This window comes from Oreochromis aureus, linkage group 4 (genome assembly GCF_013358895.1).
Source record: "Oreochromis aureus strain Israel breed Guangdong linkage group 4, ZZ_aureus, whole genome shotgun sequence".
Classification (NCBI taxonomy): domain Eukaryota; kingdom Metazoa; phylum Chordata; class Actinopteri; order Cichliformes; family Cichlidae; genus Oreochromis; species Oreochromis aureus.
In genome coordinates this window covers 2461220-2486045 of record NC_052945.1, presented here as the reverse complement: position 1 = coordinate 2486045, position 24826 = coordinate 2461220, and the positions used below count along the sequence as shown (strand labels likewise).

At 42.3% G+C, this 24826-nt stretch overlaps 1 protein-coding gene across 1 annotated transcript in view; it reads left to right on the top strand.

Annotated features, from left to right (window-relative positions):
* The window catches only part of LOC116330643 (transmembrane protease serine 9-like), a 58709-nt gene extending 35985 nt beyond the window's left edge, over nt 1-22724 (top strand). The window contains exons 3-10 of the mRNA XM_039611013.1: nt 5541-5703; nt 5851-6119; nt 17358-17500; nt 17587-17879; nt 20709-20876; nt 21298-21551; nt 21690-21787; nt 22314-22724. Of these exons, the coding sequence (XP_039466947.1) occupies nt 5541-5703; nt 5851-6119; nt 17358-17500; nt 17587-17879; nt 20709-20876; nt 21298-21551; nt 21690-21787; nt 22314-22667 (1742 nt within the window). The 3' untranslated portion in view covers nt 22668-22724. The remainder of the gene's footprint in view (nt 1-5540; nt 5704-5850; nt 6120-17357; nt 17501-17586; nt 17880-20708; nt 20877-21297; nt 21552-21689; nt 21788-22313) is intronic.
* The last annotated feature ends 2102 nt before the right edge of the window (nt 22725-24826 follow it).

The following is a 24826-nucleotide window of genomic DNA, read 5'->3' as shown; positions in this document are numbered from 1 at the left end:
CCACATTATGTCACTGACAGTGGATGCAGTTCATTTGTTAATTCTAGGAAACCTGATGCAGTCTGACCAGTTAATTCCTGAGCAGGGTTGTTGTTGACACTCCCTACTGTGTCAGTCCTGCTGTCAGTGCAGATAAATGAAGCACAGCAATGAATTGTTTATTTCACAGAACAGATCTGTTGTGTTTCTGTCCTTTATAATCTCTGAGTGAATCATATAGCACAAACAGAAACTGCTTCTTTAAATAAAACTTCAGTGCTGACATTTGAACTTTACATTCTTAGTCATTAGTCATAATTTCAAAATAAAGAGTTGGGTCATTGTTCTTCTGACTTTATTGTGTTGCTGTGTTTAAAGAAAACGCTGACAGCCGTCTCCACTCTGTGATTATTTGTTATGAGAGTTACAGCCGAATAATAAGGGACAGGTTCACTATTTTTTGACTCGCACATGCTCACATTTTTAAGAGCAGAATAAAATTAAATATGTATAAATAACTTATATAAATATATTTATTTTAGTTCAGGAAAAAACAGAATGAAATATCGAGAAGAAATGCTAAATTGTGAAGTTCAGTTTGTTCAGCATCAGGTTTTCAAATCCAGTAATTCTGCTGGACAATAAAATTATGTCTTACGCAGAACCTGCAACCTGAGATGTAAGACTGCACGGTGGCCTCGGGAGGTTTTGATGGCACTCGGTAGGATGACTTTAAACATCAAGAAGAGGAAGCGAATAAAGACAGAGATGAATGGTGGAAGTTAAAGAAGGCAGAATATCGCACAGAGCTCAGGTTCTGGGTGGAAGGAAAGAGTTACCAGGTGTTTGGTGTACTGAAGAAGACTTGGTGTTGGGATGAGGAAGAGGTTAGCAAAGAAAAAGTGGGATGGTCGGGGAGCTGAAGGAGGTAGACCGGACTGCTGGGTGCTAAGAGAGAGGTGGCAAAGATAAAGGAAAAGGCTCATAGTGAACCGTATGTGAGGCTGGACACCAAGGAAGGACAAAAGGACTTGTACTGATTGACTGGGAGAGAAATCGAGGTGGAAAGGATTAATAAAAACGTTCAACATTGCTGCCTGAAAGCTGAAATTCCTGGATCAGGTGAGCTGCAGTGAGGTGCTGGGTGTGTCATCAGAGAGAGGTGTGCTTAATGCAGACAGAGAGGAGGAGGAGGAGAGAGGAAGGTTATTTAAGCCTCAGCAGGTCTGGAGGTATGGATCTTACAGCGATGGCTTTCTACAAAGTGATGTGTTTGGCTGCTGGGCTGATGCTCCTGACCCAAGGTAAGAGCTGTCTGCACACACCTGCATCAGGTACGACTCAGAGGGTGAAAACACTCAGGAGCACATTGCTTCACTTTAAAGTGAGACTGCAGGAAAAGGAGGACCGGTGTTGTGCTTTGAAAGCTAAAACACAGATTAATGCGACGATCTGTTTGGTTTGGGAAGCAGCTGAGAGGCTGAACTGCTCTCCACCAATCACAGTTATTAGAGCTGCTTTATTTTATTTTAACTTTGATTCGGTTTTTAAATTTTATTTCAATTCATATTAAGAACTTAAGACTTACAGAGTTTTATAATATTAACATATTAAGTCGTAATACTCAAGGAGAGTTATTACAGTTCAAATATGTGGCTCACATCCTTCGTAGATGACATTCAGCTGTTGTTTTTGTTGTGATAAGAAAATTCAATTCAGTTCAGTTTTATTTATATATCGTCAACAGTGTTGGGTAAGTTACTTTAAATTAGTAACTTAGTTACATTACTAGTTACTTCTCTAAAAAAGTAACTCAGTTACTTCAAGTTACTCGTTACTTTCAAAGTAACTAGTTACTAGGGAAAGTAACTTTGGTTTAACTCAGAATTCTCTTGTTAATGTGTTGCTTCCGTAACTGGATACCCAGCCAGATTGTCAGTCTTCTATCTTGCTTACTTGCCACAAGTGCACTGTGCCACCTACCAATAGAAAGGAAAAAATAATGTGCACATTTCCATGAGAGAAATCCCACGCCTGGACCGTCGTTGACCGCCGCCATGATTCTAGCCTGCTTTTTACATCCAACACAAAAACTGCAGTCGTGGTGCTTTTGATTGTACTCAGAACTTGGAAATTCTGCCTTCTGAATAGGAAGATGTAGGTAACACCAGACTGCAGATGAACTGCATACAGGGCTGGACTGGGACAAAACAATCGTCCCGGGCATTTTGACTAGAGACCGGCCCACCATTATAGGAAAAATCATAAAGCCTTTGAATGAAAACAAACACTGTTGTGACAGTGATGTACACTGTTCTGATGGTATATATGTATCAATCTATCAATTGTTTGTTGTAAGACTCAGATAATTATTTTTTTTTAAAGCGAGACATTTTAAATGAGAATAATAAAGAAAAGTATTTCCTTGTCCCCCCCTTTCCCTGTTAATGCCCTACCTGGCCCCCTGGCAACACTTTGCTAGACCCGCCCCTGCACAGTTACCAGCTGTCAGCTACGTAGAAAAGGATCCTGGTGTTATTTGTCTCTCAGAAACAGTTCATAACTTCCTTCAACTCATTCATGTCACCTAAAAGGTAAACCTGTTTCTCCATCACCTGTTCAGCTCTGATGATTCAGTAAGGACATCTCCTGGTTTCATCTGCATGTTTCCCTCTCACCAGATATACAAACCGATATCATGACCAGCAGCTTTACAGCTGTGGCTCCAGCAAACATCAGCTGATACTAGAAAGTAATATTAAATAAATTCTAACAACAGCTGATCAAGCTTAAACTTGCTGCTGTTGTTTAACGCGACATCCGCTGGTTTCCTCTTTCTGGCGCAAAGTGGGCGATAAATAAACAAGAGAGAAAAGCCGATCAGCTGATCATTGATCAGTTTCGTGATTGAAGTAGAAACAGGAGAGGAGAGAATGAGAGAAGAAGAGGCAGCTGTGCAGCTTCAGCTTTGTGTCTTTTTCATTGTAGCTGAAGTCCGGGACAAACTGTGTTCCTTTTAACCTCAGTACGAAACGCGTAATATTTTCTCTGAATACCAGACGATTCTGTTTTTTAGGGGACGGTTGGAAACTCTAATAATTAACCTTATGAACAAAATAAAGTTCAACATCAGTAACATAGCACCCACCCAGCTGTATAGAAACTCCGTCATGCTAGCTAGCGCGCAGTACGAAAATGTCAGCATACCGAAAATAAACTCCACCTAAACTTGGTTTATATCTGACTCCGATAGACTGCAGGTCATAACTTCTTACCTGAAGTTCAGTTCACCTGACACGCGGACCGGCGGCCGCTCGGGTCTCTCCTCTTGCCTCCTTTTCCTTCATCCACCTGCTGGCTTCCACCACTTGCTAATGTTATTGAATCTGTGGAAGCTCCGCGATATCCACCACACGAAGTAACGAGTAACGAGCCTATCTAAATCCCAGTAACGAGTAACACGTTCCTGGTTTTGGCATGATAACTAGTTACCGTGCTCGTTACCACAATAATAACGTAGTTACTGTAACGCGTTACTTAATAACGCGTTAGTCCCAACACTGATCGTCAAATCACCAAAATTTCAGGGGGTGATATGGTACTAAAAGGTTATTAAGATAAGATGGGGCCTGATTATTTAAGACCTTGTATGTGAGGAGCAGGATTTGGAATTCAATTCTGGATTTAACCGGGAGTGTCACGGCCAGCGGGAGCTGACTGTGCGAGAGTGAGAACGAGTGCCCAGGTGCACACACAGAAGGAAGCCAAGCCATTTTATTTTGGCTGATAAACATGAATACAAAATAAGGCAATACAAACTGGGTGACAAACTAAACTACAACCTACACTGGGAAAACTAAACACCATAACTATGATAACTATGTTTACTGTGACTACTATGAGTGCTATGACTAGACATGGTCACACAGACGTTCTGACAAAGACAGAAACGTACACACAGACTAAATACACATGAGGGGTGATCAGGGGAAGTGAAACTAAATACAATGAACAAAGAACACCAGACTCTTTCAAAATAAAACAGGAAACATGTCAGAGGCAGACATAATACTGACTTGACAACATGAACAGGGCAGACTGGAACATAAGGGGTGACAACACAACAGGATCTAGATCGACAAGGACTAAAGACTGAGCAACTAAGGATGTTTAAGATAATTAGATGACTTAACATAAAGAATGTCGAAATACAAGGCAACTGAAATCTGAACTAATGATAGAAACAACAAGAACTTAGCATCTCTTCTACAGTACATGTCAATGATGCAAAATGAACAGAAAATGCTGGGTCCCAGAACCATGGCAGGGACCAATGAAGGGAAGCCAAAACAGGAGAAATCTGCTCTCTCTTTCTAGTCCCTGTCAGGACTCTTGCTGCAGCATTTTGGATCAGCTGAAGGCTTTTCAGGGAGTTTTTAGGACATCCTGATAATAGTGAATTACAGTAGTCCAGCCTGGAAGTAATAAATGCATGAACTAGTTTTTCAGCATCACTCTGAGACAGGATATTTCTAATGCTTATGTTGCACATGAATGTAAGAAGTCACTTTATTAGATATAATTATGTAGTTAGAACTTAATTTCAGAGGATTAGGGCCACATTAGGAAAAAACATTACTGATCATTTCAAGAATAAAGTCAAATTTTCAAGATTAAATTAGAAAATCTATTTTGGAAAAAAAAAAAGTTGTGGAGATTACACTTGTTGTTTCGAGACGATCTGCCACGGTTACCCTCTAAGTTAGTGAAATCGTACTTCAGAATTGGTTTTAGTACCAAGGAAATTATTTTTCTTATAGCTCATAAAGTCAGATGTGACCATATTTAGATGGGAGGGTGGAGAGCTTAGTTATGAGCTCACTTTTAGTTAGCCTCGTTATTATCTGTTAAGTGATGATGTATCAGCCCAACTTTTGGGTCCAGTCTCCCACTGCGTTAAGGCTGTTGTCTTTTTAATGTGCTGTAATGCTCTGTGTCGTGTTTTATTTAATATAAACAAGCCCCTAAGAATAATTATTGGTCATTGTAATCATGTAGTAATCATGTGCAGCACGTCTATAGGCTTTAAACCTATGATGTAACTGCAGTTCATGTGTTCGTGGATTCCCAGACAACAAAGACTTGAAACCACAGCAGCCCTGTTATTGATCAGATGATGTCATTAAAAATGCTCCAAAAGTCCAGTGGTCCAGTTTGAAGACTCAAAATAGCTGAGGTGACACCTAGCAGACACTAACCACTGAAAGATGAATGGAGATTTGTTGATTAAAAATGTTTTTCTGTTTTTCAGAGTCTGAGTCACAGCTGAGTGGTAAGATAAAGTTTCTTTTAAACTTACCTTAAAGTTTAATACAGCGTGAGGATGAATATTAGTTTCTCACTTCATCTCTAGACTTGAGATGAAGTGAACTCCTGAAATCAGATTACTTTTTACCGCTGTCAGTCCCAGGATCACTGTGTCCTCACTCAGCAGTTTGTAATGCTGAGAGTTTACAGCTCATACAGTAATGCTCACTCTGTGTTTTAATGTCTGTCTTCAGTTTGTGGTCAGCCAAAGCTCAACACCAGGATTGTAGGAGGACAGGAAGCTTCTCCTGGCAGCTGGCCCTGGCAGGTCAGTCTGCTAAAATCTGGGAAGCACGCATGTGGAGGATCCCTCATTAACAGTCAGTGGGTGCTGACTGCTGCTCACTGCTGTCGAAGGTGAGTAGAAAAAGAAAAAAAGAAGAATGAAAGATTTGCTGTTTGAAGATTGATAGCCACAGATCTGGATGGCAGGATCCATTCATTTTAAGTGTAAATAATGACTCATCCTCTCTGCACTGTTTGTGTCTCTCCTGGTGATCTCAGCTTTACTGTAAGCAGTCTGACTGTGAATCTGGGCCGTCAGAGTCTACAGGGATCTAACCCCAATGCAGTGTCTCGGACAGTAACAAAGATCATCACACATCCAAACTACAACTCCATTACCTACAACAGTGACATCTGCCTCCTGCAGCTCTCCTCGTCTGTGACTTTCAACAACTACATTTCTCCCGTCTGCCTGGCAGCTTCAGACAGCACCTTCTACAGCGGCGTGAACACCTGGGTCACCGGCTGGGGCAGTACTGGAGAAACAGGTGGGTCATAGAGACACCTGATTACTTTTAGAGTAAAAAATCACCACACTGAAGGAAATAAGTGTGCTTTCTCAGATGGTTCAGAAATATATCAAGCAATAAAATTCTTCTGCAAGCTAAAGTGTTATAAATCTGAGTCTGATGACTGGGAACACATTGTTTTTTTCAAAAGTGACATTTTGAAATTTGAATTTTTGTCTTCAATAGAAAATATTGCTTCGAACAAACTGGTTCATCTTTTCAAAATCTTTCTTCTGATGTTGCTAGATGAAAGGAAGCGAGCTACTTATTCAAATGAGCTACACAAACATGGCCAGGTTGCTTGTTTCATGATGATCACTGACTGAAAGTACAAATGGTTTGAGCAGTATTGTAAGCCCAAATAAAAGATGGCTACAGAGACCTCACGGCTCCATGTGTTATGACCTCAATGACACTTTGTTCAACCAGAAGCCCAAACCATTTGATAATCACAATTATATCAAGTTAAAAGGACTTACTTACGCCTAACACTCTACAAAACGTTAACAAGGATCTTCCAAAGAGCTCGTTCTTGAACCATTGTTTTAGTTTCATACCAGATTTGTCCCAACTTGTTGGTGATGTTGTTGCCTGGTTTCCTCAGCATATGTCGTATCCATCTACATCATCCTCCTTCCAACACTTCCTCTAATATTCACAATGGAGTTGGAGATTCTGATCTAAGTTTAAGTCTCAGTGTTCTTGAGTTTCAGATGTTTTTCAGTTTAAAGAATCCAGCTCTTGCTTTGCTTGTTGTCATCATCATCGTTTATTTGTATAGCACTTCAAAACAACTAGCAAAATTAAAAATACAAGAAAATCATTAAAAATACAAGAAAATTAATAAGAAATGTGTCAGTTTCCTACAGAGTTAAAAGCCAGGGAATAAAAACCGGTTTTCAATCTGGACTTAAAGACCTACACTGATGACGCTTGTCTATTATGGAGGGGAAGGTTATTCCAAAGCATCGGAGCCGCAATTGAAAACGCTCGGTCTCCTCTGCATTTCAGCCGTGACTCAGGAACCGACAGAAACAGCTTTCTCAGCTGAACGGTGCGAGCGAGGAGAAACATGTGGCTTCAGCAAATCAGATAAGTAAACAGGAGCCAGACCATTTAAAGATTTAAAAACCAATAAAAGTACTTTAAAACGAACCCTAAATTCAATGGGAAGCCAATGCAAGGAAGCCAGAACCAGAGTGATGTGATCGAATTTCCTACTACCGGATAAAAATCGTGCCGCCGCATTTTGCACTAATTGCAGGTATGCCAAAGTGCCCAGCCCAACCCCTATTAAAAGGGAATAACAATAGTCCAGACATGAGGTGATAAAAGCATGAATAAGAGTTTCCAAATTGGGTTCGGAAAGGAAAGGCTTAACCTTCGACAGGCGTCTGATGTGATAAAAAGCTGATTTTACCACCCCATTTACATGACCATCAAAAGTAAGTGTGGAATCAAATTTAACACCAAGATTAGTGATCGAACTTTTCAGATGGGAGGTCAAATCACCAAAATCAGCATCTGGAGAATCATTAGAATGATGCGGGCCATATAAAATTGCTTCAGTTTTGCGATCATTAAAATTCTGAAAATTATTTGCCATCCATGATTTAACATCGCTGAGATAGTCAAGCAGTGATTGACATGGGGAAGTATCCAAATGACTAAAAGGTAAATAAAGCTGACAGTCATCAGCATACACACAAAATGACACTTTGTGTTTATGAAAAATTGCACCAAGAGGGAGTAAATACAGCGAGAAAAATAATGGCCCGAGGATAGATCCCTGGGGAACACCCCAAAGCAGAGGGGCCACAGAGGAAGTGGCCAACCCAAGCTTAACACAAAAACTCCTTTGATTTTACTCATGAATCAAAATCAGAAATTCCCACACAGTGGTGTAAGCGGGAGAACAGCAGGTCGTGGTCCACTGTGTTAAATGCAGCTGTCATGTCCAATAACACAAGCACCTCATATTTACCAAGATCAGTAGTAATAAGAATGTCATTCATAACTTTAACAAGAGCTGTCTCTGTACTGTGAAAGGGCTTAAAACCAGATTGGAAGATTTCAAACTGCGAGTCATTCAAGTAGTCTAACAGCTGGGTATGTACAATATTCTCCAAGATCTTGCTTAAAAAGGGAAGCTTGGAGATAGGTCTAAAATTTGACATAACAGAACTATCAAGGCCAGGTATCTTAAGTAAGGGATGTATGACTGCATGTTTAAACCCACTAGGAACTTGACCGGTTAACAGACTAGTATTGATCATTTTCAGGATGTAAGGTCCAAAATACCTTTTGGAGAAAGCGGGGAGTAACAACTTCATTCAGGGAACCACAGGGCTTAGCATGTAGCACCAGTTCCTCTAATTGTTGGTTTGACATCATTGTCTGTTCCTCCCTGCTTGTTAATGAGGGAGGTAAGAGAAGGGATTCTGCCAGAATTACTGCTTCTGTTCTGGCTTCTTTTATTTTGATGACCTTAGTTTTACCTTTGTGGATGTTAAATCCTACTTGTCCTGAAACTGCTGCTAGTGCACTCATCTTATCTTGCATTTGCTGCTGATTCCCAGATAGCCAAAAATAACTTTCTTTTTTTACTTTTTTGCTTTAATTTCTGTACAAGCAATGTTCCCTCTAATTTTTCATGTGTCTGAGCGAACACACAAACTCCCTGAGCGTCCCGTGGACCACTGTGAGCGACATCAGATGTGTGCACTGTGGTCACGCCGGCATCTAATCCATCCAAGTTACATGGTTTATTAAAATAATCAAATTACAGCATTTACATTTATGTTAGACTACTTTTAATTAACAGCTTTAGCCCACTTACAATGAAAATTTAAAAAAAATCTTGTTCATGACCTGTGTAGTATGTTAACACTATTGGAAGTAAAAATAACTTTAACTCCAATTTTGAAAACACAACTCTCTGTTTTGTTTTTTGTTTTTTTATAAAGCTGTTAGCAGAGCTGCTCTATGCAGCGTTATGGCATAATAATTTTGAGGGAGAATAAAAAGTCAACACACATATCTTATTCCTGACGGAGGACTCTTCCACTACACTTCTCCAGTCCATTCACAAAGTCGTTGCATGGTGAGACATGGATAGTAGGTGGGCGGAGCCTTTTACCGTCATTTTATTATGACGCAAAGTACAAACACCTGTGGACACACAATCCAACACCCCCACTTGTACACAGGTTGGGAAAAACAGTCCTCCGAAAAAACATCTTACATTCCAAACACAAATACAGAGAATTTGTCTAACTTAGGCTTTGAAACTGGTTTCGTCATCATATCTGCTACCATTGACTCAGTTGGACAGTAATCAATGAGCACTTTCCTTTCATGTACAGCTGACCTTATAAAATGATATTTCACATCAATGTGTTTACATCTTTGTCTGTTCACTGGATTTTTTGACAATGCGATTGTTCCCTGATTGTCCTCCAATATCATAGGTATTTCATACTCAGACTCATCAAGATCTTGAATCAAATAAGTCAAATACATACATTCCTGAATTGTTGCTGCTAATGCCATGTATTCGGCTTCACAAGTTGATAGTGCTGTAGTTGTCTGCTTTTTGGTTTTCCATGATATCAAAGGACCATTTTCATTTAGGCTTACACAATAACCTGTCATACTGCGTCTATCAGAAACATCGGATGCCCAATCTGCATCACTGTATGCTCGTAGACCTAGTTTTCCACTTGAACATTTCCTAAAACACAGTTCTTTTCCTCGACTACCTTTTAGATACCTCAGAACATGTTTCACTGCTGTCCAATCATCAACAGTTGGCGCATTGAAGTGTTGTGACAGTTTGCTGACAACATAGCTTAAATCAGGTCGCGTACAATAGCTCAGATAAATAAGACATCCTACCGCTTCACGATATCTCCTCACATCTGGTAATATCTCGAATTTATCAGAATGAGTCCGTTTCTGTTCACAGGGTGTTAACTTTGGCTTACAGTTTTGCATGTTAAATCTTTTTAAAATGTTCTCAATATATATTTTCTGTGACATTTTGACACATTCTTTTTCTTGAAGAAAATCTATTCCTAGAAAATGGTTAAGTTTCCCCAGATCTTTCATTTGGAATTTAGAAGAGAGCATTTCTTTCACGCCTGAAAGCACATTTTCATTGTTAGCTGCAATGAGTAAATCATCCACCCACACTATGATGATTACTTTTTCACTTTCAGTTTCTTTTGAATACACACAATGATCAGCAATATTTTGTCTAAATCCACAACTGCTTAAATAGTCATGTAAGGTTTGGTTCCAGTTACGACCCGATTGCTTCAGCCCATAAAGTGATTTCTTTAGTCTGTACACCAGTTTATTAGTCTCACTTGATTCTGTCTCAAAACCTTCTGGTTGTTGTATATATATTTCTTCATTTATTGGTGCGTGTAGATAGGCGGTTTTTACATCCATCTGGTGAACCAACATATCATCCTGAACCACTTTCTGCATCAAAACTCTCACACTCGATAAGTTAGCAGTCGGTGAAAAAGTCTCCTCCTTTTGTTTGACTAAAACCTTTAGCCACAAATCGAGCTTTATATCTGTCTGATCCGTCTGAGTTCTTTTTAACGGCATAAACCCATTTACCCCCCACTGCTCTCTTACCCTCTGGTAAAGTGGTTAAAGTAAATGTGTCATTCTCCTTGTTAGGGTTCAATGTTGAGAGAAGAATCCATAAATAACCACAGATCCGGTCCGGTGTGCAATTAGACAGTATTTTAATAAACACATGTGTGAGTCCGACCGCTGTGCAGATTTCAGCGTCGAACTGAACTTACAATCATTAGACAAGGTTTTATAGGGTTGAGACAACAAAGCCCCCTCTTTTGCAAAACAGACAATAGTACAGCTTACGTCAACTTAAACCACAACATGTTCCGTGAACTTTAACATAGTTTTAAAGAACATTGTCTTCAGGTCGGTGCTTCCCCTCAGCTCGTCTTCGCTGTCGCTCATCTGGTGCACTTCCTCTAAGTACGTCGGCACACATCTTCACTTCTGCCCTACCAAAATAGATCTACCATGGTGTGTATGTGTGTGTGCGTACACGTGCGAGGGCGCGTGCATGCTGTGTACTGCGTATGTGTCATGACCTCTCACTATTTGTGTCTGTATGTATATGTCTCGCCCTTAAATGCTCTCACATCTCACCCGTTACACTTCTGACCTTCACGTGACCAGGAGCCACAGCTCTTTAATAAGCTCAAATGCAATCATGTATAAAAGATTAAAATCATTTTCATAACAGAGGTTTTCCTTCTCAGATCTGCCAATATGTTTGCTCCTCCTAATATAGTCTAAAAGTAACCCCAAGCAAAGCAATTTGAACTTTCCCCTATCAGTGATCCCTCTAACTAAGTGTGCGTGTATCTCGTCTGTCTGTGGGTGCACAGAGTGTGCTTCTGCTCTCTGAACAGTTTCACTTCTGCAAAAGCATGGCTTGCAGACGCATTTCCTGTCAGCCTGCAGTCAGCTTCTCCCCCACTGAAGACTTCAGTATAACAATACAAAACATTCAAAACCTTTAAATTATAGATTCAACTCAACAATTTAAAGTGGTTCTTACCGGACCTATAATAAAGACTTATATAATACCAATATATTTGAACATCTGAATGCATCTGAATGTAACATCCCTATTAACATGAAATGGTAATGATGATTATCAAAATAGCAGCAAATAGTAGCAGTAAAATATTTCTCCCCTTCACACTTCCCCTAAGGGATTGAATTTCTTCATTCATCGCTTTTTCCCATTCTTTTGACTCACTTGACACAATAGCTTCGCTAAATGATGTGGGTATTTCACACAACAATCTGTAACAATAATCAACACTAGTTTGCATCTGTTCATTTTCACACTCTTTCACATCCGTGATATAATCACTCAAATAATCAGGTCTCTTTCTGATTCTGGATGGATAACGTGTAGCTCCAGCATCTACTTTATCATCAGTTTTAACCTCAGACTCAGTTTGACTGCTTTCACTACCATCTGGAATGTCCTCATCCTTCGTCTGTTTGGGTTCACCATCTTTTCTGGATTCATAAACCTCATCTTCATACATCTGATCACTCTGTGTTTGTTGATCCATTGTCGCGGGATTTAGTATTTTTATCAATCTGTGCTTTTCAACCTTCCCGGTTTTTGGGAAATAGATCAAATATGCTGGACTATTTTGTCATATCCCAAGAAAACACCTTTGTCGCATCTTGGATCCAGCTTTCCCTATTTTGTTTATAAGCATAGCACAATGATCCAAATTTTTTCATTCTAGAAAGATCAGGTCTTTTTCCAGTTAACATCTTATACGCTGTCTGACCTGTGCGTTTGTTAAAACATCGGTTCCTAATCACTCCCGCGGTTTGTACTGCATATGGCCATAAAGACTTTGGCAATTCGCTCTCAACTAACATGCATCTCGCCATGTCAAAAGTGTACGCCAGTTCCTCTCTGCTGTTCCGTTTTGATGAGGCGAATATGGGCGCCAGTTTCCTGCCTAATGCCGTGTCTACTTAATAAATCTCTGAACTGTCTGCTTGTAAATTCAGTTCCATTATCAGAACGAATGCACTTGATTTTCCCATATGACGCCACATCTGCAATAAATCTTTCAGTTGCTTGAGTTGTATCACTTTTGTGTTTCAGATTATATACAAATGTTGCACCTGAATAATCATCAACAAACGACAAAACAAACTTAAACCCTTCTTTAGAGTTTGGCGTGTCGGACCAGCTAAATCCGTATGTACCAACTCTAATGCCGCCTGGCCTTTTCATCTGGTTCTCGGTTCCTAGTTTGAGTAAACTTCCCTTGTATACAGGCTTCACATTGCATATTTTTGTTGATTTTACCCTTAATTTCCATTCCATCAACGACATTTTGCAGATTTTGAACATCCTCATAATTACAGTGTCCTAGAATTTCATGCCACGTTTGCATATCAAAACATCCATTACATTTCTCTTCAAACTCTTGCACAGTGTTTATAAAGAACAGTCTCTCGTGTTCATATATAGGGAATTTTGTTCCATCACCATGTTTAAGAAAACTGTCCCGTGTTTGAAAACCACAGTGGCTCCGTTACTAGTAGCTGCTTTTACTGACAAAATGTCCTGTGGGAACGATGGAATGTAGAGTGCTTGTTTCAATGTTACCTTGTGACTGCGTCCTTTACTGTCGATCATACTTATCTCAGCATCTCCTCGCCGCTTTGCAGCTCCTCTGCTCCGCCTTCCGTCAGCCAACTCTACACAATGAGCCTCGGGTCGAAATGTGTCATCAAAAGTCTTAAAACTCTCGATCTTCGTGAAGATATGTGACGTCGCTCCCGTATCTACCAGTAGCTGGTTATTCAGCATCTCTTGACCGCCGTCCGGGACCCTCTGGGGTTTGGAGCCCGTCTTGAACGCGTAGTCCTTCTCCACGACCCCTCTCACTTCATCCCGTCTTAGCTTCCTTCTACAGGTCGCATCTTTGTGTGTACTACTCCGGCAAAAACTGCACCATACTCTGGATCGGCACGTTCTTGCAGGGTGTCCCTTTAGTCCACATTTAAAACACACAATCTCATTATTCTTTGATCTTCGGTCATCTGCTCGCCATGAAGTAGAATCCTGGTCTGATTGCACTTTTGTCCTCATTACGTTGTCATCAGTTACAGCCGCACGCATTCTCTCGGTTTCTTCATAACTTCTGAGTTTTACTTTAAACTCTGAAAATGTGATTTTTGCTTCACTCTGTGTAACGTGCACAATCAGGGGTTTAAACGTCTCTGGTAGACCTTTCATTATCATTGCGATCAGAAGTCCATCAGTTAGTGACTCACCCGCATTTTTTAACGCTGTGATAATTGCTTCTGCTCGGATAATATAGTCCGTCACACTTTCATTCTTTTCATTTGTGAGAGAAGTGAGTTCGGTGTACAGACTTATGATCCTTGGCTTGCCCACTCCTGCATAATGACCTCTCAAAATTTTTAGGGCTTTCCGTCCGTCATCAACTGCATCTCTCATAACTAACGATAAACTTTTGTCATCCAGAAATTGTATCAACTCTGCATATGCTTCTGCATTTTTGTCATCATCTTCACCATCGGCTTCTTCATCACCCTCAGCCTTTAAGATGACATCTTTCAAACCTTGTAGTCTGAGATGACCAAGGAACTTCGTTTCCCATATCTCATATTTCCTTTCATCTCCATCAAATTGCAAACGGGAATATCGACTACCCGACTCTGCCGTGCGTCTGCTCATGATGCACAAAAACGCTTACTCACTCAATCGTGCCAAACTTTTAACACCTGCCGATAACTTGCGGTTTCAGGAAACGCTGCCCTTCCTTTGGCAGTTACAGGATCTCTTTGCTACTGCTCTGGGCCCATAACCTGTTAGCAGAGCTGCTCTATGCAGCGTTATGGCATAATAATTTTGAGGGAGAATAAAAAGTCAACACACATATCTTATTCCTGACAGAGGACTCTTCCACTACACTTCTCCAGTCCATTCACAAAGTCGTTGCATGGTGAGACATGGATAGTAGGTGGGCGGAGCCTTTTACCGTCATTTTATTATGACGCAAAGTACAAACACCTGTGGACACACAATCCAACAAAAGCTCTGACTTGTATTATGAGTCTGTGGTCTGGGAGAGAGTCTTGTAACTCTGTCTGCAAAATACAGTATATAATGACCAATGTTGGGCAATTCATTATATAGTTTCTTCCTCAAAAAAGTAACTGAGTTATGCAAACAACAAAGTTTTTTGCAGCTGTTTACCTAAAAATGCAGCCAAGGTGTTTTTTAAACAAACATTTCAAACTATTTACAGAACAATCAGCTGTTCTGCATCAAATCTGATGCCACACAAATTATTTGTGCCACTCCAAAAAATAATTTCTGTCCACTATGAGATAAAGGAGAACAACAGCCTGATACCTGCAGGCCTGACAACAGGAGATGTATCACTGCTGTAACACCTGTAACATTCAGCAGCCGCCTCATTGTTCTGACACACACAACAAAACTATTGACTACACTACACACTAACTACACACTAACTACACAAGATTTGCGCTAAACGTCACAAATCTCTCACATCTCAGAACACCGCCGTCACTCCTAAAACTTCCCCCCGTTTCTTAACAACTAGATGCCACGTTGCCATATCATTTTTTGACTGGTTGACATGGTACATTTTTCGACCAATAGGAAAGGGTGGGGGTATTTTTGGTTTTGTTTTTGCTCACAGGCTTTCGAGCGTTTTCCTTATAAAACGCCGTTTTTACCGTTTCTTCCCGCAGTAAATATAAACAACGATAGTATTCAGGAAGAAAACCAAACATTGCAGATATTTTTATCATAACTCTGGTTTTACGTGGCCGATCAACACAATTTAAAAACTGGTATAAAGTCCACACTCTTTCCGTCAGTTGTTCCGTCTGTCCTGCTCACATCTCCAATGGTTGTACACGTTGTCATTAATGTGGCTTCACTGCACATCAGCCACGCCGCTTTGCTAGCTAAAACACCGGTGTTGGCACATAAGGACGCTGTCATAGCCTGTCAACCACGTTGATTGGCTGCATATATACGAATGTGAATCGCATCATTGGCTGGACTATGGGATAAGGTGGCATCGTTCTAATCCCATACAGGAGCAGCCAGTCACTTACTGACTAACACTGCAAAACAGAATTGTTAAAGTTTTAATTTTAAATTTCAATTCAGGTTAGATTTTTTTTTTTTTTGTGCGTAATGCAGATTTTCTGTGCGCAGAGACCGTGCCAGCAGTGCGCAATTGCGCACTCGCACAGCTTAGAGGGAACATTGTGTACAAGTATGGCTCGAATAAAACTGCAGTTACAAACTTTACTTTTTTGCATCTCCAGTGGAACAGGGCCATGCTATGATAGGCCTATTATAAATACTAAAAATTATTTTTCTTTGTAATCATTTTCTGGTGTGTTGCATACCAGTATCCAACAATAGTCTATGATACAAACCACTGCAGCACAGTACCTGTAAAACCTACAGCGTGCTCTAATCACTCTAATAGGATATTATGGTCGACAGTATCAAATGCTGCACTGAGGTCTGCACGCTGCACAGGACAAGCACAGAGATGAGTCCACTGTCAGAGACCATAAGAAGATCATTTGTAACCTTTTCTAAAGCTGTTTCTGTGCTGTGATGAGCTCTGAAACTGTCATGTTTTGGCTGAGTGGCAGGCAGGATTGGACCCAAATACAGGACTTGGAGACTGACTGATTAACCTAAAGCACAGCCTTACTGCTGGAAAAACAATTCAAATAATGAACTTGTGAAAAACAAACAAAAAACCCTAAACATCGAAACTAAGGATTAATGCTAGAAGACTATAAACAGAAACTACAAGGAAACAGAGACCACACACAGAGGATACGATGTGACAGAGGGCAAAGAAAACACAGGGCTTAAGTACACAGTGGAGTAATTCGGAAATTGGAGACAGGAGGGAAGCTGGGAGGAACGAGACAATAGAAGCAAAATTAAAAACACTGCCATTAGACACAGACTTTCAAAGTAAAACAGGAAGCACACAATAGGCACAGACTTGACACTGAACTAAACCTACACTAAACACGAGGGCACAAGAACAAAACCTGAGAACTAAACTCATAACCAGAATTAAACTGAAACACAGAATAATAACAATCAAACCAGCACAACTAGAGAATCAGAACATAAATCATATAGAATAATACCAAAGCACAAGAAACTGAAAATGCTGGGTCAAAATGATCCGGAACTGTGATAGAAACCTTCAAATAAGCCATTCCTCTGCTGTTGATCTGTTAGCTGTTTGAGAGCTACTCTTTCAAGAATGTTCAAGATAAAACTAGCCACTGCAGTCAACAGGCCTGCAAAAGGAGTGCATCCAACCTGACCACTCACCTCATTTTTGTGCCAACTTCAGGTTATAATCTTTCCAATTTTTGTCTCACCATGTGAACACTGGCGTTGTTTCTCCATTTCACAGCCAAAGCGTCATACCCCAGTGTTAAAATATGACTAGATACGAAAAATATTTTGATACAGAAGGAATTACGGCCACACGATAATCCTGGTATCAGATGAAGGAGAATCTTCATCTAATCTACTTTTTCTGCTTTATACTTTTTCACCTTCAGTGTCCCTTCCTTCACCCAATCTGATGGAGGTGCAGGTTCCCGTGGTGGGAAACAGGCAGTGTAACTGTAACTATGGAGTGGGAGAAATCACTGACAACATGATCTGTGCCGGGTTAAGTGCAGGAGGAAAGGACTCCTGTCAGGTGATTGTTGTTACCTGTGTTTGGCACATTTTCACCTTCTACACTTTCTTGTCGTCAGCTAACAGTAAATGTTTCTGCTCTCAAAGGGAGATTCAGGAGGTCCAATGGTGAGCAAGCAGAACCGCCGCTGGGTTCAGGCAGGAATCGTCAGTTTTGGGACCGGTTGTGCCAGGCCGAATCTTCCAGGAGTCTACACCAGAGTATCCCAGTACCAGACCTGGATCAACAGTCAGATCTCCTCCAACCAGCCGGGCTTCATGACGTTCACGTCCACTGGGACCAACAGTGACTTCAGTGTTACCTGCACAGGACTGCCACCAGTGCCAACCACCACCCCTACAAACACAACCCCTACAACCACCACTACCCCTCCAACCACCATCCCTACAACCACAACACCTACAACCACCACTACCCCTCCAACTACGACCCCTAAAACTACCACCACCCCACCAACCACAACCCCTACAACTACCACCACTAAAACCACCAAAGCGCCTACAATCACAACCACCACTAAAACTACCACCACCCCTACAACCATGACCCCAAAAACTACCACCACCCCTCCATCCACCACACGTAAAACTACCACTTTAGCAAATACAAACCCTAATAACCCCAAACGTGACACAAATATGCAAACCAAAATCACAAATACTGCTACAACAATCACAATCTCTGCCACGACCACCCAAACCACTACAACAAGCACCACACCTCCAACCACCACTACCCCTCCAACTACCACCCCTAAAACTACCACCACCCAGCCAACCACAACCCCTCCAACCACCACTACCCCTCCAACTTCCACCCTTAAAACTACCACAACCCCTCCAACCACCACCCCTAAAACTACCACGACCCCTACAACCACGACCACCCCTCCAACCGCCACTACCCCTACAACCACCACCCCTACAACCACAACCCCTCCAACCACCACCCCTAAAACTACCACCACCCCTACAACCACCACCACCCCTCCAACCACCACCCCTAAAACTACCACGACCACTACAACCACCACCACCCGTCCAATCACCACTACCCCTCCAACTACCACCCCTACAATAACCACCACCACACAAAACTGCAACACAGCCCCTGCAACCACAACCCTACCAATCACCACTACCCCTACAACCACCACCCCTACAACCACCACCCCTCCAACCACCACCACGCCTCCAACCACCACCCCTAAAACTACCACGACCCCTACAACCACCACCACCCCTCCAACTACCACCCCTACAATAACCACCACCACACAAAACTGCAACACAGCCCCTCCAACCACAACCCCACCAACCACCACTACCCCTCCATCCACCACCCCTACAACCATAACCCCTCCAACCACCACTACCCCTAAAACCACCAACCCTACAATAACCACCACCACACAAAACTGCAACACAGCCGCCCAACCACTGCCCCACCAACCACCACTACCCTCCAACCACCAGCCCTACAACCATAACCCCTCCAACCACCACCACCCTTAAAACCACCACCCCTACAATAACCACCACCACACAAAACTGCAACACAGCCCCTCCAACCACAACCCCACCAACCACCACTACCCCTCCAACCACCAGCCCTACAACCATAACCCCTCCAACCACCACCACCCCTAAAACCACCACCCCTACAATAACCACCACCACACAAAACTGCAACACAGCCCCTCCAACCACAACCCCACCAACCACCACTACCACCCCTCCAACCACCACTACCCCTACAACTACCACCCCTACAATAACCACCACCACACAAAACTGCAACACAGCCCCTGCAAACACAACCCCACCAACCACCACTAACCCTACAACCACCACCCCTAAAACTACGACAACAACCACAACCCCTCCAACCACCACTACCCCTAGAACCCCCACCACTACAATAATCACCACCACACAAAACTGCAATACAGCCCCTGCAACCACAACCCCTCCAACCACCACTACCCCTCCAACTACGACCCCTAAAACTACCACCACCCCTCCAACTACTACCCCTACAACTATCACCTCCCCTCAATTCACCACCCCTAAAACCACAACCCCTCCAACCACCACTCCTTCAACCACCACTACCCCTCCAACTACCACCCCTAAAACTACCACCACCGCTACAACCACCACCCAGCCAACCACAACCCCTCCAACCACCACCCTTCCAATCACCACTACCCCTCCAACTACCACCCCTAAAACTACCACAACCCCTCCAACCACCACCCCTCCAACCACCACTACCCCTCCAACTACCACCCCTAAAACTACCACAACCGCTCCAACCACCACTACCCCTCCAACTACCACCCCTAAAACTACCACCACCCCTACAACCACAACCCGTCCAACCACCACCCCTCCAACCACCACTACCCCTCCAACTACCACCCCTAAAACTACCACCACCCCTACAACCACCACCCCTACAACCACCACTACCCCTCCAACTACCACCCCTAAAACTACCACCACCCCTACAACCACCACTACCCCTCCAACTACCACCTCTAAAACTACCACCATCCCTCCAACCACCACCCCTAAAACTACCACCACCCTTCCCATCACCACCCCTAAAACTACCACTAGAGCAAATGTAAACGCTAATAACCCCAAACGTGACACAAATATGCAAGCCAACATCACAAACACTGCTACAACAATCACAATCTCTGCCACAACCACCCTCACCACTACAACAACCACCCTGCTTCCAACCACTCCTCAGCGTAAGTATCTATCATGGCAACACTTTTTTAACCTCCTAGGACCTGCCGTCCACATATGTGGACATCACATTTTGGGTTATTTAGACCAAAATACTGAATTTTGCTTTACAAGGGCCTGATACCCACTTACAGGGACATTATACTGCTACTGTTCTATCAAAATTTTAAATGAATATCCTCACTTGTGGCTCTTATTTTTCTTAAAATCAAAAATAAGGTAAAAAAAAAAAAAAAAATCTGGTAATTCTTTGTTTTTACATTCATCAGGCCCCAATGTGCCCAAATATCAAAGAGAAATTAAAATTGCATGCTGTGGAAGAGTTCGGGTCTTAGGAGGTTAAAGATAATAATCTAACTTTTACTCTAGTCTAAATTACTTGGAACTGATGGGTTTATTTGGTCCAAGTTTTTTGTTTTTAATTTTCTGGTTTTCTCCTCAGCAGTAGTCTGTGGACAAGCACCAAGGAGTTCTCACATTTCGGGCGGAACCTCAGTGGCGGTAGCTGGTTCATGGCCATGGATGGCAGGCTTACAGAAACATGGAAGTCACGTGTGCGGTGGGACTCTAGTGGCCTTGGACTCTGTACTGAGCCATGCCGACTGTTTCTCAAGGTTAGTTGGGGCTGAGGTTGAAGTTTGCACAATTTAATCAACAAAAATTCTAACTGCAACCTGGGAGACATGGATAACACCTGTGTATTAGGGTCTACCTTGAGGTGACTGTTGTGAATTTGCGCTGTATAAATAAAATTGAAGTGAATTGTTTTGACAGTGGTTACTGTGGATCTGCAAGCCACAATGCAATCCACCTCCAGCCCTGTTCCCGATCTAATGTCACACCTGTCGTCATGGATGCTGCTCTGCTCTCCATGGAGTTTGTCTAGTTAAATATTTAACTCTTTAATATGACCCAGGGCTGCATGTCACCAGGTTCAAGTCTGTAAAACTTGGGTCCCATGAAGTTGAGTGTAAAGGCGTAGATCTTGTTTGAAGCTGATGAAGATTATGTTTGGGTACTTCGTTCCTCCCACAGCTCCCCTGTAGCGTCCGAGTGGACTGTCGTGTTGGGGCGTCTGACGCTAAATGGATCCAACCCGTTTGAGGTGACGCTGAATGTGACAAATATCACTCTGAGCAACACGACCGGGACCAACATAGCCATCCTCCGTCTATCTGCCCAGCCCACCCTGACCGACTACATCCAGCCCATCTGCTTGGACAGCGGGAGAACCTTCGCCGAGGGCTTGGCGTGCTGGGCGGCCGGTTGGAGTCCTGGAAGAGGAGGAGGTGAGTCACCAACATGAAGGCTGACAGAGTTCTGCCCAGACTCTGCACCAGTCCATCTCTCAGATTACACATGTGGACCACTGCACTTACAGTTTCTTTAGTCAAACATCAGGATTTTCTTATCTTTCATAATGTTAGCTGAGGAAGTTATGCAGCAGTTTCAGACCTCGGTGGTAAACTGTGGGAACTCATCATCCAGTGGGAGCATCTGTACAGACGTGTTTGCACTGCAGCAGGTAAATGACTGGATTCTTCTTCTTATAACACACTGTCTGCTGACATGTTTATTCTGGACCTTGGACTGAGGTGCTTATCACAGTCACATGATGAATTTGGATAGTTCATCAATCTGCTTACAATCTTCGAATCATGTAAGAGGTTTCAGCTTTGAATTTTCAGTCTTCATTACAGGCCAGTTAGAGCAAAGCTGGTGTCTGTTAAAGTCACATTGTCACCGGCCTGTATGCTGGCATGCTTTAGAGCATTTTAATTGTGATTTAAAAGAGTCCCTCTGTATCTTGTTTTATTTTCAAGCTTTTATAACTTTCCTCTTTATGAGAATGACATGGCAACCAAATCATTCTGAATTTTAAATCTATGAGAAAATACTATAAAAGCAAAAACAAGGCTAAAGTGTATTTGTGATCTCGTTCACATTTTTAGCTTTTTTGTTTCATTAAAAAAAATGTCTCCAATAAAGGTGTATCAAACTCTTCCTTTGAGTCACAGGAAAATAATAACTGATGCTTTCTGTCTGTTCAGGGTGATTCTGGCGGCCCGCTGATGTGTAAGCAGGACGGTTCTTGGTTCCAGGCGGTCGTGTTAACAGCTCCGAGCCCCTCTGCCAGGAGAAGACGAGAAACTCAGGTTATGACCTTCACCAGAGTGAGCTCCTTTGATACCTTCCTGACGAAGACACTGGGGACACTCTTGTCTCCTCCCTCCAACACCACCAACAACACCACCACTACCAGCAGTACCTACACCACCACCACGGCCACCACAACAGACTCAAATAGTGTGTTTGACAGCAGCGAGGGTCGTACTGCTCACTCCTTCGTCTTTGTCCTCTTCCATCTCCTCAGCCTCGCCTTTTGTCTCCAACTCTGCCTTTAGAGAACTCAAACTTGATTCACATGATGTGATGGACACAGATGAATGTGAACAAGCTTTGACTTTAAGACTTTACCAGGGAGCATGGCGGTGCCAGTATCCAATCAGGGAGCCATAGGTGATGGCTAGTTTTGGTTTTTGGACCTTTTTTTTTTTATACTGTTTACAATGAAAACTGCTCAGGTTCACTGTGGAACACATTTCTGACTTTTGCCAGACTCACCCACTGTGATATTGGGTGAGTCTGGATTCTGTGTTAGTGTTAAAGAGTAAGAAAAGTTTCACTATCTCCCTGAACCACACAAACGCGTCCTGTTTTATTTCCAACTCCAGTATGACAACAAAGGTTATCCCACCACAGGTTGTGTTCATTCTGAGCAGAGGTCAGTGAGGCTTTGTTCTTACGCCGGCCTCATTATGAAAAACTGCACACGTTTAAGAAAAAGCACGAGTCCACTTTAAAAGAACTAAATGTGTTTCTGTACCTCTGAAGGACGACTACCTTGAGCCCGAGGTTCAGGCTGGACTTTGGTTTATGGGCGGAAAAATGAAGAATTCCTTAAAACTTGCACTGAACATGAAAATGTGCCCCAACAGATGCTTTTCTGAAGCTGAACAGATCAGTAGGATATCTACACCTCAGTTATGTGCCCACAGGACTGAATCAGTTTGCTTTCATAAAATCGCCTCTAATATTTATTGGTTGGAGTTAAAGAAATATATTTTGGGGATCTCGGGAACACAGCGGCAATGATCATTCCTCTTTCACTGATTTGAAGCATAAAAGAAATTCAAATAACCTTTGTTTTTGTTGTTTTTTCTTTCTTTTGTTGAGATGAACATGTCTGTGGATTTGAAATGAGAGCTGCAGTTTGAACTGAACTGTCTTTGTCAGCAGAACACACACCAAGCGCTCGCCATGTTGCTCGCCTGGTTACGATACAATACAGTTAATTACTGACGATGTTCTAATTAGCACATGGATGCAAGCTCTTTCTCTGATTCTTCTTCTCATTATCGTGATTTCAGTAACCACTTCATAATATTATTATTTCTTTATCCTGGTGTAAATGTCACAGAGGTTTATATAGAAAGGCTCCAGCCAGATGGTGGATTCAAACCCAGGCAGCAGTGCTAACTTATTACATCATCAAAGCTGAACATTATTTATTATTTCTAGTAAATAAATAAAACTCAGAAGCATACAGTCTCAAAAGCAGCAGGTGACCAAAGGAGAGAAGAGAAAGAAGATTCAAATTACACTTATCACAACATCATCACGACACCTAACATAAAAAAAATAAAGAGCAGGTCTGATTTTGTGCTTGTCTTAACATTTTATTTGATTGTTGTGAAAATGTTACTAAAAATGTGAAAATGTTTCTAAATGTTGGGAAAAATTTAAAAGCTGACAGACTGTTTGTCCTGTGGACCTCAGGGAAATGACACAAACTGCGAGCAGTGTGAAAACAGATCTTTTAGCACCCCCTCCTGGCAGATGCATGCATGTGCAGAGTGAGACCTGCATACATAAACGTGTTTCCTGTGGATAAACTAAGAGCAGTGACTGACCAACAAACAGCTGCTGACAGCTGCAGCCTCGGCGTGTCATGACTGTAAGAGGAGCATAGTTTTGGATCTCAGTATTGCCGTGCCAGCTTCTTTTATGAACCGCAGAGATGCAGCTTAAACTCTGACTACACAGTTGGATGCATCGGTGATGAGCAGCTGGAGGAGTACGGAGCACCAGTGGATGATTCTCTGGAGCGGTGTGGTGCAGCCACAGACCTTTTGTTAATTTTACACCATCAGAGGAATTATGACACCTGCCTGTTTTACACACCTGAAAGGCTTCAGCCTGTCGTTTTAGATTGAGAGTCGATACGAGTGTCAGAAGTGATCTGCGACAGAAGGCAAGCAGCAAGAGGGAAAGGGAAGGTTTAAAGATGGCAGTAAGTCCTCCTGTGATGGTTTAGAGATTGTGTAGGCCGAGATGAAGATGCTCAGATGCTCACTGGGAGTGAGCATGATGGAGTCAGAGAGGCTGAGATGGTCTGAGCATGTGCAGAGGAGGGAGGGGGAATGATGAAGATGGAAGTGCCAGGCAGGGGGAGAAGAGGAAGACCTCAGAGTGTAGTGAAGGAGGACATACAGAGGGTCGG